General features: G+C 31.8%; 1 protein-coding gene across 1 annotated transcript in view; it reads right to left on the reverse strand.

Annotated features, from left to right (window-relative positions):
- LOC109600275 (uncharacterized) overlaps positions 1-13807 on the reverse strand; it is a 34033-nt gene extending 20226 nt beyond the window's left edge. The window contains exon 1 of the mRNA XM_020016407.2: positions 13206-13807. Coding sequence (XP_019871966.1) covers positions 13206-13316 — 111 coding nt within the window. The 5' untranslated portion in view covers positions 13317-13807. The remainder of the gene's footprint in view (positions 1-13205) is intronic.
- Positions 13808-17729: the final 3922 nt, after the last annotated feature.

A 17729-nucleotide genomic window follows, 5' to 3' on the forward strand; every position in this document is an offset into this window, starting at 1 on the left:
TCTTAAGATTGAACTAATGAGAGGCTGATTTAATTACTTCCTCTTGTATCTAACTTGAAAACCATACCCTCCTCTGAATATATCAGCAAAAACAGTCTAACTGCATCAGATTCCGATTGTGAAGGTCATTCCTGGTATGGCAATACAACTGAAAACATAGTTGATGATTTTAATTTACTGCAATTTTCTTATCGTTGTTACATGTCATTTTAATGGCTCATAATTGATGTGTTTTGTAAATTGGCTCATTTATAAGTCATCTTGTATATCAGTTGTAAAACAAATCTTAAGAACATAGCCTAATCACTTCCTTCTTCATCTGATTCGTAACGAGTGCAAATCAATCAGCCAGAACAATGAATAACAAATTCAGCTGCATCAGAATCCGATTGGCGAATATCATTTCTCGTATGGCACCGCACCAAAGGCTACTTACTTTCACTTAATTTTCGCCTCGGGCCGTTTCATCTCCGTTAATTCAGACCGCATAGGAAAACGGCCCGAGGAAAATTGCCGACAAGACGACTTGTTTCTCGATTATTCTGTTCTCGTCTCTCTCAAAGAATGGACCGTCATTACATCTGCGAATAATACCGCATAAATTGCGTTTAAGTAGTGTTTACTCAAAATTGGGACGTGCATGAGGCAACAAGGATGATTGGACGTTCACTCTTGCCATTCGTCATTTTTTGCTTCCAAACCGATGGTTTGGGGTTTATGTCGGACCTTTTTCGGTTGGGCAATAGTTCATATGTTACCGATAATCAATCAGAAGTGGGTAAAACTTTTTCACGAGGCAGGTTAATCAATATTGCGTACCGATTGGGCAATTCCGCGTGGTTGTTGTGTGTGTGGAAGCACAATAAAATATTCACCGTTTCACAGTAATTGCTCAATGTGATAATTGGAAATTAACGTTGTGTTTTGATGGACCCGGGATGGTGAACGAACTTATTAATTACGTCGGGCCGGTCTTTCTCTTCGAAAGGTCATACATGGTGAACGGTTTGTGATGCAACCTAGTTTTGGTTATTCGCAAACTAGATCTAAAGATCTAAATTCATCTCAGCCAGTGGAACAGTTGTCGGCTTCGATGGCGACGTTCTGATATTTCTATTATTGAGGTGAAAACGCACTTTCGACTGTTTATCTTGAGATAATGGCGAAGTGTGTTGCGGTGGAGGCGGTCCGCCTTTGATTTCTAATTATCTCCACACACCGTCCGCATTAATCGACGCCCGTTCAAGGCTCAGTAAGCCACATGATATCAGTTTTATTTTTAATTTACAATTAATCGAGGCTTTTTTATGGGAACTTCACTATGAAATTGTTAAGTTGAGGTAATTACCGTTTATTTTTCAAGATTTTAATCTCTCATATCTCTCCCGACCTTCTAATTACACATGTCCGTGGAATTCACGACGAACTTTAATCAAAATTTTATTATTAATAATACAAACTTTCCCTGGAGGTCGCGTCTCGGTGTCATAACAAGAAGAAACTTTATGCTAATGGCAATGCCAAGTTCAACGGAATTCGCCGGGCCAATAATTCACCGAAAGTAAAATTTTCATAATTTAATTTTGGAACATTGTGGGAACGCTTTCTTTTTGAATCGTTTGATTTACACGCACCCAGTTGCGCAACTGGTCGGAAGAAGAACCATTAAGATGCTGTACGTAAATAAACACGTCACTCATTAAAGCCTATTAATCCACTAACTAGTTTTACTAATTTAGATATGCAGTTTCAAATATTAAAAATGTGAATGGATTTTATATAATGGGCTACTTAAGAATCACAGGTTATTAAAATATTCACACAAAAAACATGTCATAACCTTTAATTATTGGTTAACAAATTGTGCACAATCTTGGGAAGCATTGCTAAATCGTTTTTAAAGAAGAAAGGCCGCTTTGGAAAAGGGAAAATGAAATCTAACCTAAGAAATAAACTACAATAATTCATCAACTCACGTTTGAATACTTTTCAATAACAAAAATCAGACAATTAGGCCTTCGGAAGTGATTAGAAGAAATAAGAGATGATTTAGATGGAACAATAGAAGGGAAGATAACAGGTAGATAGTTAAAAAGATAATTCAAAGAAAATTGCCATAAGTGAACCAGAGATGAAGATGTAAAGAATGGAGGAGAAGTAAAAAAGGTTAGAAGAAAATAAAGGTAGAAAGGAGATGAGGGAAGACACGAGAATAGAAGAAAATAAGTGATGTGAAGATAATGGAAGAAAATATATATAAAAAATAATAATTGTGTTTTATGGACTTTTAATTAAAAATGTTTTAGTTGATAAAAAATACAACATTTCGGTGAAAATATGGATGGTACAAAGAAAATAATAAAATGAAGATAAGAAATGGAGAAAAAATAAGAGAAAAGTTTAGAAAAAAAGTGAATTGGGAAGAAAGGGAAAAGAGGGGAAAAGAAGGGAGTCAAGGTATATACAGAATGGAAGAGAAGATAGCAGAAAGAATATCATAGATAATTAAATTGATAATTCAAAGAAAATTGTCAAAAGTGGTCAAGAAATGAAGATAATAAGTATAGATGATAAATGAAAAAAGGCTAGAAGATAATAAAGGTAGAAAGGAGATGAGGGAAGACCTGAGAAGAGAAGAAAATAAGTGATATGAACATAATGGAAGAAAATATAAAAAAATATAATTTTGTTTTATGGACTCAAGAGAGCTTTAGTTAAAAATGTTTTAATTGATAAAAATTACAACATTTCGGTGAAAATACGGATAGTACAAAGAAAATAATAAAATGAAGATAAGAAATGGAGAAAAAAATAAGAGAAAAGTTTAGGAAAAAAGAGAATTGGGAAGAAAGGGAGAAGATGGAAAAAGAAGGGAGTCAAGATATATACAGAATGGAAGAGAAGATAGCAGAAAGAATATCATAGATAATTAAATTGATAATTCAAAGAAAATTGTCAAAAGAGGTCAAGAAATGAAGATAATAAGTATAGATGATAAATGGAAAAAAAAGCTAGAAGATAATAAAGGTAGAAAGGAGATGAGAGAAGACACGAGAAGAGAAGAAAATAAGGGATATGAAGATAAGGAAGAAAATATAAAAAAATATATAATTTTGTTTTATGGACTCAAGAAAGTTTTAATTAAAAATGATTTAATTGATAAAAATTACAACATTTCGGTGAAAATATAGATGGTACAAAGAAAATAATAAAATGAAGATAAGAAATGGAGAAAAAATAAGAGAAAAGTTTAGGAAAAAAAGAATTGGGGAGAAAGGGAGAAAAGGGAAAAAGAAGGGAATCAAGATATATACAGAATGGAAGAGAAGATAGCAGAAAAGATATCATAGATAAATAAATTGATAATTCAAAAAAAATTGTCAAAAGTGGACAAGAAATGAAGATAATGAGTATAGATGATAAATGAAAAAAAGCTAGAAGATAATAAAGGTAGAAAGAAGATGAGAGAAGACACGAGAAGAGAAGAAAATAAGTGATATGAACATAATGGAAGAAAATATAAAAAAAATATATAATTTTGTTTTATGGACTCAAGAAAGTTTTAATTAAAAATGTTTTAATTGATAAAAATTACAACATTTCGGTGAAAATATAGATGGTACAAAGGAAATAATAAAATGAAAATAAGAAATGGAGAAAAAATAAGAGAAATGTTTAGGAAAAAAAGAATTGGGAAGAAAGGGAGAAAAGGGAAAAAGAAGGGAGTCAAGATATATACAGAATGGAAAAGAAGATAGCAGAAAGAATATGATAGATAATTAAATTGATAATTCAAGGAAAATTGTCAAAAGTGGTCAAGAAATGAAGATAATAAGTATAGATGATAAATGAAAAAAAAGCTAGAAGATAATAAAGGTAGAAAGGAGATGAGGGAAGACACAAGAAGAGAAGAAAATAAGTGATATGAAGATAATGGAAAAAAATATAAAAAAAATATAATTTTGTTTTATGGACTCAAGAGAATTTTAATTAAAAATGTTTTAATTGATAAAAATTACAACATTTCGGTGAAAATATAAGTAGTTCAAAGAAAATAATAAAATGAAGATAAAAAATGGAGAAAAAATAAGAGAAAAATTTATGAAAAAAGAGAATTGGGCAGAAAGAGAGAAGAGGGAAAAAAAGGGAATCAAGATATATAAAGCATGGAAGAGAAGATAGCAGAAAGAATGTCATAAATAATTAAATTGATAATTCAAAGATAATTGTCAAAAGTGAGCAAGAAATGCAGATAATAAGTGTAAATGAAAAAAGGCTAGAAGATAATAAAAGTAGAAAGGAGATGAGGAAAGACACGAAAAGAGAAGAAAATAAGTGATATGAAGATAATGGAAGAGAATATAAAAAAATAATTGTGTTTTATGGAGTCAATCGATAAAAATTACAACATTTCGATGAAGACATGGATGGAACAAAAAAAAAAAGATAAAATGAAGATAAGAAATGTTGAGAAGATAAGGGAAGAAGTTAATGAATTATAAACGATCTTGGAAAGCATTGCCAAACCGCTTTCCCAGAAGAAAGGTACTGGAAAAGGGAAACCGAAACGTAACCCAACAAATAAACAACAATAATCCATCAGCACACATCCGAGTACATCGAATCGACACAAAAGCAAAAGAAAACCTAATTAAACGGCATTAAGACGCAGAAATAATTTCTCTTGTTGCTCGAGGCCGTCAACAACAAAGACAAGAGCCTTCGGAAGTGATTTGACCTTTAGCGAAAGTATGGTAATGTCTAGGTCAAGATACCGAAGCATCTTCAGATCGATTTACAGAGATAAACGTCGAATCTTCTCGACCGTGTACAATTTAATCATCCGTCACACGACCATAATTCGACATTTTAGTCTTATCGTACCGCTTTTTAATGAAGAAGCGTTTCTAAGGCAAATCCATCTATTTACAGTGACAATCAAAAAAAAGAAATTAATCAACTTAATTAGCGAGAACCTTCACTTTCGACTTATTTTTCCACCTTTCTCTGGTGCCATGAAAAATGTCAAAGCATCATCGTTATTGGTGTTATTTTGAAATTATCTTTGATAATTATTTTTGTTGCATTTATGTAAATATTTAGTTGTTGCAAATGTGTTTCGTCATGAGTTTAAAAATGTTGTTAGAGAAAAGAGCACAAAATAAATCCCGAAGATTTTATGGCAATTTTAATAATTACACTGATTAGAAAGTGAAATATGTTATTTTATAAAAATTAAATATCTTACATATAATTTCACACGTTATCTAATATCTTCCATTTCAAATTATCTAATGATGTTTTCGAGTAAATAAAATTGAGACTGCAACTATAAATAACAAGGCTATAGTTAAAATGAGTTAAGTTATGTAACCATTTTTATCATATATCACAAAATATAATAAACTGTTGTCACTTTTATGTTTATAATTAAGCTTTATTAGTAAAAATCGAAACTTCTGATGAAAGATTTATGTGGTTATATTATAATAATGATTACTGATTAATAATAACTTTCTTTCGACATATCAAGAATAGACTTTCATGTCCATTTATCGAATTAGAAGTTTCCCACTAACAAAGCACTTACAAACAAATTACAGCAATGTTTCATTGATAAAACACTTTTGAACGTCAGAACAAATTGTTCGTGCGGTTATCTAACGTTTATGGATGTTGTTCTGGGGCGTTGAGGATTTCAGATGCAATTGCAATCGACCCGTTTCAGGTGAAATGTGCTGGGACTTACGTAAACCATAAGAATCCGATATGCATACCGTATAGCGAAATATCCGCGGCGTAAAGTTTATTGGGCGAGTGCCGAAGAATGCAATAGATTTTATGACCGGCCGTGTGAAAGTCGATGATGGTTTTTTCGGGAGCCGTAAGTTTATTTTTAAGTGTAAAGTGCAATGGGTTTCGACATTCGATTTACACGCCGCTTCCTGACTGCACAACGTTTATTGTTGTTGCGGGTAATTCATGGGACTGTTTCGACATGTTCCAGAACATTTGTTGTTACCGGTAATTTAGCTGGTTTGTGCCTAAACGCACTAGGTAAGATGACCAAAAAGGGAAAAGTAGAGATGTTTAAGAATAAACTAGTAGAAAAGAGGAAATAGAGGATACAAAGATAATGGGTGAAATTATAAGAAGAAGAAGAGAATTTCAATTATAAATTTATGAAAGATTGATACAAATTACAACAATATTTTGATGAAAATCTGGATGGTGCGAAGAAAATGACAAAAAGAAGATAAAAATGAAGAGAAAATAAGAAAAAAAATTAGAAGAAAAGGGAATTAGCCTGGATGAGAGAAGAAGAGAGGAGTCAAGATATAAATAGAATAGAAACGAAGATAGTAAGAAAAATATCATAGATCATTAAACAGATAAATCAAAGATGATTTCTAAAAATGGATAAGAAGTGAAGATTACAGCATAGAGGATAAATAAAAAAGACTAGAAAAAAATAAAGGTATAAAGAGATGAGAGAAGACAGGAGAAGAAAAGAAAATAAAGAATGCGAAAGTAATGGTGAAAAATAATGATGAAAATGTGGATGGCACAAAGAAAATAACAAAAAGAAGATAAGAAATGGAGATAAAATGAGAGAAAATGTTAAAAGAAAAGAAAATTAGAGAGAAACAGAGATAAGAAGTATAAAGGATGAGTGAAGATATAATGAACAAAGGGACACGAAAGGGAATAGGGAAAAATATATATTAAAAATAATTGTGTGCATTAAGAGTTTATCCCAGATTGGTAAAAATTACAACAATATTTTGGTGAAAATGTGGATCTTACTAAGAAAATGACAAATAAAATAAGAGAAAATATTAAAAGAAAAGATAATTAGGAAGAAGTGGAGAAGAGGCAAGATGTGACAAAATAATTAAAAGAAAATTACCAATAGTGGACAAAATATGAAAATAAGAATTATAGAGGATGAGTGAAGACAGGAGAAGAGAAGAAAAAGAAATACGAGGATAATAGAAGAAAGTATATTTGAAAAATAATCATGCTCAGTGATTTAATTAAAAATTTATCCCAAATTGGTAAAAAACTACAACAATACTGGTGAAAATGTGGATGATACAAAGAAAATGATTAATAAGATAAAAGAAGAGGTTAAAAGAAAAGATAATTAGGAGGAAATGGATAAGAGACAAGATCTGATTAGATAATTAAAAGAAAATTACCAATAGTGGACAAGATGTGAAGGTAATAAGTATAGAGATTGAGTGAAGACACGAGAAGAGAAGAAAAAGTGATACGAAGATAATAGAAGAAAGTATATGTGAAAAATAGTCGTGCTCAATGACTTCTATTAAAAATTTATTCCATATTGGTAAAAAACTACAACATACTGGTGATAATGTGGATGATACAACGAAAATGATAAATAAAATAAAAGAAGAGGTTAAAAGAAAAGATAATTAAGAGGAAATGGATAAGAGACAAGATGTGACTAGATAATTAAAAGAAAATTGCCAATAGTGGACAAGATGTGAAGGTAAGAAGTATAGAGAATGAGTGAAGATACGAGAAGAGAAGAAAACGGGATACGAAGATAATAGAAGAAAGTATATGTGAAAAATAATCGTGCTCATTGACTTCTATTAAAAATTTATTCCATATTGGTAAAAAACTACAACAATACTGGTGAAAATGTGGATGATACAACAGAAATGATAAATAAAATAAAAGAAGGGGCTAAAAGAAAAGATAATTAAGAGGAAATGGATAAGAGACAAGATGTGACTAGATAATTAAAAGAAAATTGCCAATAGTGGACAAGATGTGAAGGTAAGAAGTATAGAGAATGAGTGAAGACACGAGAAGAGAAAAAAAAGTGATACGAAGATAATAGAAGAAAGTATATGTGAAAAATAATCGTGCTCAGTGACTTCTATTAAAAATTTATTCCATATTGGTAAAAAACTACAACAATTCTGGTGAAAATGTGGATGATACAAAGAAAATGACAAATAAAATAAGAGAAGAGGTTAAAAGTAAAGATAATTAGGAGGAAATGGAGAAGAGACAAGAGGTGACAAGATAAATAAAAAAAAATTGCCAATAATGGACAAAATGTGAAGATAACAAGTATAGAGGATGAGTGAAGACGCGAGAAGAGAAGAAAAAAAGGATACGTAGATAATAGAAGAAAATATATATGAAAAATAATTGTGCTCATTGATTTCAATTACTAATTTATCCCAGATTGGTAAAAAAACTACAACAAAACTGGTGAAAATGTGGATGGTACAAAGAAAATGACAAAAGGATTATTGGGAGAAAATAATAGAGAAGATGAGAAGAAATGGAAAAGAAAATTATGAATGAAATAGAAGAAGAAACCGATTCTTTTCTTCTTTTACGTACAGAATGGAAGAATATAATGCAGTAAAATACCATAGATGTTTAATTCAAATAAAATTGTCAAAATTGGACAAGAAGTGAAGATGAACAGAATTAGTAAAAAGGCCTAGAAGAATATACATGCAGGAAGGAGATGGGAGAAGAATTGTAAGAGAAATATATTGAGCCACGTGAATTGAAGAGAATTTAAATTATGAATTTAGGTACTACAAAGAAAATAAGATAAAGAATATAAGAAATGGTGTGAAGATATAACAGCAGTAAAGATAAAAGAAGAGTGGAGAAAAAACACATGATACGGATACGAATGGAATGAAGATACAAATAGATGTTTGTAGACATGGATGGTACAAAGAAAGTGGCAAAATTGAGAAAAGAAAAGAATAGTAAAACGAGAAGAAGAAATTAAATAAGAGAACAAGTTTTTTAAATAGTTCAATGAAGATGCAAAACACAAAAATGAAGAAAATAAACAAGAATGAAGATAGCATATTAAAGTTTGTAGATATAGATGTTACAAAGAAAATGACAAAATTGAGAAAAAACAAGAAAAGTAAAAATAGAAGAACTTAAATAAGAGCCACAAATGAAGAAGTAAAATAGAGAAATGAAGAAATGATAGAAAATATGAAAATATAAACAAACATAATCTAAAATAAAAATAAATAATTAATTTAATACCCCAAAACAATGACCCCAAACAATTTAAACACTTTAATACATTAAACCAAATAAATCTCCGGCTCCAATTCCGTGTATGCTCTAATTAATTTCATAATTGACATATAAATGATGCCCAGATTCAGTGATACATATAATTCTCATTGTAATTATACATTTAGACCTTGCAGCGTTGAATACAATCAAAAAAATCAAAAGCATGAATATTCAAAACTTTTATTTAGGTAAAGGCGTTTTGCGGTGCGTTTATTTATTTATTAACATATACCGCGTTAACCCAGTTGAGCAAAAAACGTGCATCGCAGATAAAACTTCATTCGCCGCCGTTTTTCTCACTGTTTCTTTCGATTGAATGCGAAACTGATTAATAATTCTTTATTGAAGAAATTCGCAATTTGCTAAATTTTGCGTCACCTTTATGCAAATCATCGGTCTGGCTAATGGAATGTGAAGTAATTGTTGTGCCAAGATTGGCAACGAATTGCATTATCATCGTTAAATAACTCAAAAAAAAATAACCAAAGAAAGTTGTGTGCGTTGACACGTTTTGTTTGGCAGATCGCCGACAACTTCCGCGGAGCACGAGACACAACACAAAAGAGGCTGAACGATGGAAAACCTCACTTTCTTTCGCAATATCTGATCCGATACACTAATTACCGTCCTGTAATACAACAGATTTCCATCCATTTATAAAATGGTACATCGGTTTTACAGTTTATTAACGTACATCTTCATACTTTCCGCGGTGAGAAAGCTATATGACTAATGGAACGTTTTTACAACACTTTTACATTATAAAAACTTTAACGATCGAAATCTAACGTCGATGAATTTAATAATAAAGTGCGTTAGTGTGACAAGAAACAAAAAATGTCCGTGTCCGTGTTCATATGAATGGTTTGGCGTTGATGCCGATGATCTTCTTCTTCAATCACGCCATATGTTACCGAAGTTCGCCAATCTGAGCAAAACGAAAGTTTCGTGCCCGCAACGAAAGTATATCTAATTCGCACCGCCATTGTTTCGCAGGTTGTGTTTGGTATAATAAACATGTGGGTGCCGTTCCGAAGATCTTTTGTGGTCCGTAAATCGTCGTGGAAGATGTGTGATTAGCCTTCACTTCTTCACTTTGTTTCATTCATTCAAACAAGAGGTGTGAAGAAGCTTTTGTCCGGATTGTAATTTGGTTTTTGGCTAAGGCAATTATTTATTTAAATCGAAAATGTGTTTAACCATTCAAATGGTGATTAACCCAAGGGGAAAATTATGAAAGAAATGTTACATGCGTTATTATGTGGTGGAACAATAATCTTCAAAACGTCGCTTAAATGTTAGAAACCAGGAATTGAAAGTTTATATAATAATTGCATTATAATATTAAACGTCTTTTCGTGATAGAACAATGTATCAGGTTTTATTATTATTAACCTAACTACTGTTAGTTAAATATATTTATTTTATGAATGTAGTCTTTATTCTTTGTGAAAAAACAGATGAACAATAAATGTGTAATCGCAGATAATAATTGAGGTTATGAAATTATACTTTCTAGGATTGTTTCAATATTTTTTAATTTGTTAAAAAATAATTAAGTAATATAATTATTTATGTAAATAAAAATATCTTACAGAACAAGAAATTAAATTTAAACATTTTATTTTAAGAGGTTTTCACAAAAATTAATTAGTGAAAACAATAAAAAAATGGAGTAGAAAAAAATAAAGAAGAAGAAAGACATAGAGAGAGAAGAAGAGAAAGAATTCGAAGATAACGGTGGAAAATATAACAGAAAAGTACGAATTACGAATGGCAGTAATCTTTTGGTGGGGCTTTGGCAGTACAAAGAAAATGTCACAAAGAAAGAAAAGAAATGAAGACAAGTTATAAAAGGTTAGTTTAAAATTGAAGTGGGAAGTAAGACATAAGAAAAAAAAAACATATCAAAAAAATGAGAAGATTAATTGGAATGATAAAAAAAGGGTAGAGATAAGAGATGGAAAAGTAGAGGAGACAAGTGAGAAAAGAAGAAAAGACTAGAAGTAAATAAAAGTAAAAAGGAGGGAAGACATGAAATGAGAAGAAATGAAATTATGCAAAGATGACGAAAGAAAATATAACAGTTATGAACTGAAGAGAATTGATAGATTGTTCATTAGACTGATGAAAATGGCAAAAATATTTGTTGTGGCTGTAGATAGTAAATGACGAAAAGAAGAAAACAAAACGAAGAGGTAAAAAAAAGATTAAAAGAAGACAGATGTGGGAAGAAAGAAAAATGAAAAACACATCAAATATTTGAGATGAGTAATTGGATTATTTATTGGATTGTTCAAATAAAAAGACAAAAGAAGACAAGAGATGGAGAAGTAAAGCAGACAAGTGAAAAAAGAAGGAAAAAGACTAGAAGTAAATACAGGTAATAAGGAGATCAGAGAAGACATGGAATGTGATGAAAAGAAATTATAAAAATATAATAGAAAGATTGTTATGAAATGAAGAGTATTTGAAAAGATTGATTGGATTATTCATTGGATTGTTCAAATAAAATGACAAAAAGAAACTAGAGACAAGAGATGGAGAAGTGGAGGAGACAAGTGAAAAAAGAAGAAAAAACTAGAAATAAATAGAGGTAAAAGGGAGGTCAATGAAGACATGGAATAAGAAGAAATAAAATTATGCAAAGATCACGAAGGGAAATTGTGAATTGAGGATTAGATTGATAAAAATGGCGAAAATATTTGGTGCGGATGTAGATAGTAAAGTAAATGACAAAAAGAAGAAAACGAAATGAAGAAGGGGAAAGGAGAAAGAAAACAAATGTGGGAAGAAAGAGAGAAGAACGAAAAAAAAATCAAATATTTGAGAAGATTAATTGGAAAGTAAATGACAAAAGAAGAAAACGAAATGGAGAGTTAAGAAGAAAGATTAGATGAAAGGAGATATGGGAAAAAAGAGAGAAAAGAAGAAAACCTCATATCAAATAGATAAGAAGATTAATTGGAATGTTCAAAGAAAATATCAAAAAAAGATTAGAGACAAGAAATGTAGAAAAGAGGTACAGGATACAAGAGAAAAAGAAGAAAAACAGTTAAAAAAGAGATGAGAGAAGACATGGGAAGAGAAGAAAAGGAAGAATGCGAAGATAAAAGAGAAAAATATAAATAAAAAGATGAAAAAAGAAGATAAATGGAAAAAATAAGGGGAAAAGAGAGTAAAGAAAAAAGAGAGAAAAAGTGCATGCAAAACAGAACAGAAGAAAATGTATGAATATGTTTGTATTAATAGATATATCACAGAGAAGTGAAATAAACTATAAAATAAAATATAAATAGGAGAAAAACTATTAAGGATAATAATAAAAAATTGAGATTAAAATTGAATAATGTATTGGAGGAGAAAGAAATTTTCACAGGTCATCGAATTACAGAAATAAATGAAGTATTTAATCAAAATGAAATATTATATTTATAAAATTGTTTAACATTAATAATTTCCTAAACAATCTAACTGCTCTCATCAATTACTAATGATTTAATTTTAAAAAATTGATACCAAATAATAAAAAAAGTAGAAAATAAATAAGAATTACATGGCGAATTACAGAAATAAATGGTCTATTTCATCAAAATGAAATTTTATATTTATGAAATTGTTTAATATTAATAATTTCCCAAACTATCTAATTGCTTTCATCAGTTACTAATGATTTAATTTTAAAAAATTGATACCAAAAGAAAAAGTATAAAAAAAAATAATAAGAAAGGTAGAAAATATAAAAGTAGATAGACAGAGCATATAAATATAAAAATCAGTCATGACATATAATTAATTGTTCTGAACATTCTGCATCTACTTTTCAATAATTTTAATTAATACTGTGTACCATTTACAACAAAAAAATACATTTAAATACACGTATTATCAAACGAAATGTCGAAAACTTGATCGAGTTTCGGTTGCGAAAGATATATATATATATAATGACCAATGCACTGCATATCGCAACACCACGTCCCATTTAAGTTAACGAGCCCATCACAGCACACGTCTGCATTCATCCCATGCACACGCATCCTTCCGCACCGGCACCAGAAGCGGCAGTCTCTTATTTCCCCGGTTACCCGTTCGGTACTCACCGTCGGCGGACCAATGAACTGCGCAAGAGCGACATCCACGCACACAACCAGGAGAACATAACATACGAAGGGGTTCCCGTTCTTCATCTTAACACTGAGACGCGGCACCATATCTCTTTATGTTTGGCGAGGAGCTCGCGACAGTGGACTGATCTTCTTCGGCGCCGGCGGAACGATGTCTTTTAGATTTCTCCCTCTGTCTGCGCGTCGGATTGGAGATGATACTCTCCCCCACGTGCCTCTGATGCTGGCCATTCGGCCCCACCATCAGCTTTCTTCGGTTTTTTTTTTTATTCCCGGACTTGCGGTGCGGACCTTTAAATTTTGTTGGCTTGCGTAAAATCGCTAATTGACCAATTTGTCTGAATGGATGGTTATTATTTGATGGAATAAAATAAGATGACTGTAAGAATTGTTAGAGGTTTCAAATTATCGATTGTTGATTGTGTCAAATCTACTAAACTACGGTGATTTCTTAATGTGTGTCTTAATTGAAATTATTTTCCGTCTCTTCTCTTCTTTCGTATTTCCTTCTCTTTACTTCTCTGTCCCACACTTTTCTCACGTTCCTTATTTACTTTTTTCCTCATTTATGTATCATTACTTTCTCATCGTTTCTCCTTTCTTCTCTTCTTTTCTCTTCCGTTCTCTACACTTTTCTCTTCTCTTCTCTCTTCTCTTCTCTTCTCTTCTGTTCTCTTCTCTTTTCTTCTGCTCTCTTTTGTTCTCTTCTCTTCTGTTCTCTTCTCTTCTGTTCTCTTTTGTTCTCATCTGTTCTCTTCCGTTTTCTTCTATTTTCTTTTGTTCTCTTCTGTTCCCTCCTCTCCTCTTCTCTTCTCTTCCCTTCCCTTCCCTTCTATTCTTTTCTCTTCTCCTCTGTTCTCTTCTCTTCTCTTCTCTTTTCTTCTGTTCTCTTCTCTTCTTTTCTCTTCTCTTCTCTTCTCTTCTCTTCTCTTCTCTTCTCTTCTCTTCTCTTTTCTTCTGTTCTCTTCTCTTTTCTTCTGTTCTCTTCTCCTCTGTTCTCTTCTCTTCTCCTCTCTTCTCTTCTCCTCTTCTTTTCTCTTCTCTTCTCTTCTTTTCTCTTCTCCTCTTTTTTTCTCTTCTCTTCTCTTCTTTCCTCTTCTTTTCTCTTCTCTTCTCTTCGCTTCCCTTCTCTTCTCTTCTCTTCTCTTCTCTTCTCCTCTCTTCTCTTCTCTTCTCTTTTCTTCTGTTCTCTTCTCCTCTGTTCTCTTCTCCTCTCTTCTCCTCTCTTCTCCTCTCTTCTCCTCTCTTCTCTTCTCCTCTCTTCTCCTCTCTTCTCCTCTCTTCTCCTCTCTTCTCTTCTCCTCTTCTTTTCTCTTCTCTTATTTCCCATTTCTTCTCTTCCACTCCCTTCCCTTCCCCTATTTTCTTTTGTCCTTTAAACTCTTCTCTTACTTAACAGATTTTATAACTTTTAACGTGAGCAATTAACTTTTGATCTTTAATCAAAAATACATTTACAAATGTAATTAAGACTAAGAGGTTTATACTTAAATTTTAATTACATAAAATATGAATTCTATACTTAATGTAAATTTGTTCCCATAACAAATGAGTTAGTTGGTCAACGTAATTGTTGTAGATTAGAAGTGATTCCTTTTGAGGAATGAATTAATCAAATCATGCATGTACTTAATTGCAATAATAATATACATAGTGGAGTTACGCAATTGAAGAATAGTTTCTTTTAGACCGTAATTGTATAATACAATGATACGATAAATTTTCCGTAAGAGGAACAAGACGATAGATTCTAGAGATAAAAGATTTAATGGAGATAAATTTGAGAATTATGGTTATGGAATATAAATTTCGGTGTAATTGTTTCTTTGTAAGTTTCTCTTTCATTTTTGGGATAAAACTGCAACTGGTTGAATCTATGAGCCTTAAATAAAAATTGTAATTATATAATTTGTTAATTCTACAAATGCAAGTAGAAATCTGTGATATTTTAAAGTTTATTAGATAAACGACCGAGTTAAAACCATAAATTACGATTGCCCAGCAAATTTATGTAACAAAACTTTTTGCACGCAAATCACGATTTTAAAAACCTTTTTGAATTACAAATATTACTACAGCAATAATTATACTATTATTAGCAGTTGTCAGGTTTATTTTCGGATACAGTCGAAAGGAGATCATTGTTGGATCAATTTAAATTGTACTATAAAAAATAACGAGCTCCCATCATCAAAAAGAAGAATTATGCAACAACAAAATGCATAAATAATTAAAGGTATGACATACTTTTACATAATCCCCGACGTAAAGGCGTAAATCTTTACGTGGAGCTAATCAAATTAATACATTAAATTCGAATCATCCATTGTTGGCTGGTCCATTAGGTTATATTTATTCGGCAAATATTTACCCAACAAGTGAAATAGAGAATTTCTTTTTCACATGAAAATTACTTTCGCCAACAGTTAACACTTTCATTAAGAGGAGTCCGATTCATTGTTCGGAGATGTTACAAAGCAACGAAATAATTCAAGTTACATTCGCATGTCATAACTATTACATTACGATCTATTTAGCCGACTGTTGCGTAACGGGTCGATCCTTTTATGAACGGCGAATTGAAAACGGATCAACAATGACTAAATGGTATAGATTCCACAGAAACTTTCATTGATGGCAGGAAATACGTATAATTGATGGACGAGATCGGTATTGTCGGTTCGGCTGGACGTGGAGGATTGTGGCCTGGGATATTGTTCGCAGCATGGGGCATTAGAATGTTGTGACAATTATTCACCCATATTTTCTAAATTCGGCATTGATGTTAAGTAATTTTGACGAGCTATCATGTAAATGTTTGGAGGTTTGAATGTGCTGAATAAAATGGGATGTGGCTTAACAATAAAATATCAAATTCACATAAAGACTTTATTGAATTGAAGAGGTTATTCAATTATTAGTTGTTACTTAATATACTAAATTGATATTAAATACATATTTAGAAATAGCTAATGCTTTTGAATCTATAAATTGTGGATTTCATAAATATTTTATTTTTCTAAATTCATTTCATTTGTATATTTCACATTATATAAATTATTTAAAAAATTTGAGTACTAATAGTAGTATAAGAAAAATTTCGAATATTAAATATATAAATCTCTCTACTCAATCCCTCTCTGTTATTCCTTCTCTTCACTACTTTTCTGTACTCTTCTCCTCTCTTCTCCACTCTTCTCCACTTCTCTCCACTCCTCTCCATACTTCTACACATTTCTGCGGTTCTCCACTCTACTCCATTCCTCTTCACTCTTCTACACGATCCTCTTCACTCTTCTCCTCGATCCTCTTCATACTTCTCCACGATCCTCTTCTCTTCTCAACTCTTCTCCACTCTTCTTCACTCTTCCCCTCTCTTCTCTACTCTTGTCTACTCTTGTCTTGTTTTCTCTTCTCCTGTCTTCTCTACTCTTCTCTTCTCATTTTTCTTCTCTTCTTTTCTCTTTTCTACTCTTTTTCACTCTTCTCCTCTCTTCTCTACTCTTATCTACTCTTCTCTTCTCTTCTCTACTTTACTTTTCTCCATCTATATCAAAAGACGTTCATTGAATAGTTAAGTTTTCAAATCAATTAATTCTAAAACTAAAAACACTCCAGTAATTGTAACTGATATTTTTTCTGGAAAATAGTATAAAATTAATCAATTAATACTTCAAATTAATTTCCAGTGGACATCCCATAAATATTTATAAACAGCCTCTTTCATAATCTTTTGTGATTATCTTCTCTATTAACTGGCCAAATGGTTTCGGAACAATTTGGGCATAATTGCCCATTAAAATAATTACGTTTCAACACTTTTCCATTAAGTAGTCCACAAACTTATCATTTTACATCGAAAAAAGTTTTAATTTTGAATATCTATTAAATATATAAGTCTCTCCTCTTAATCCCTCTCTCTTCTTCCTTCTCTTTACTTCTATTCTCTATTCTTCTCCACTCTTCTGCACTTTTCTGCACTCTTCTCTATTCTTCTCTACTCTTTTCCACTCGTCTCCACTCATCTTCACTCTTCTCCACACTTTTCAACTCTTTTCCATTCTTTCCCATTCCACTCCACTCTTCTGCACCCTTCTCCACTCCTCTCCACTCTTCTCCACGATTCTCTCCTCTCCTCCAGTCTCCTCCACTCTCATCCACTCTTATTCACTCTTTTCCACTCCTCTTCACTCCTCTCCACTCTCCTCCACTCTTCTCGACTCTCCTCCACTCTCCTCCACTCTTCTCGACTCTCCTCCACTCTCCTCCACTCTTTTCTACTCTCCTTCACTCTCCTACACTCTTCTCCACTCTCCTCTATTCTCCTCCACTCTCCACTCACTCTTCCCATCTCTTTTCTTCTCTTCTCTTGTCTTCCTTCTTCACTCTTCTCTTCCCTACTCTTCTTCACTCTTCTCCACTCTTCTTCACTCTCCTCCACTCTCGTCTACTCTTATCTAGTCTTATCCACTCTTCTCCTTTCTTCTCCATGCTTGTCCT

This window comes from Aethina tumida, chromosome 4, assembly GCF_024364675.1.
Source record: "Aethina tumida isolate Nest 87 chromosome 4, icAetTumi1.1, whole genome shotgun sequence".
NCBI classification, from domain to species: domain Eukaryota; kingdom Metazoa; phylum Arthropoda; class Insecta; order Coleoptera; family Nitidulidae; genus Aethina; species Aethina tumida.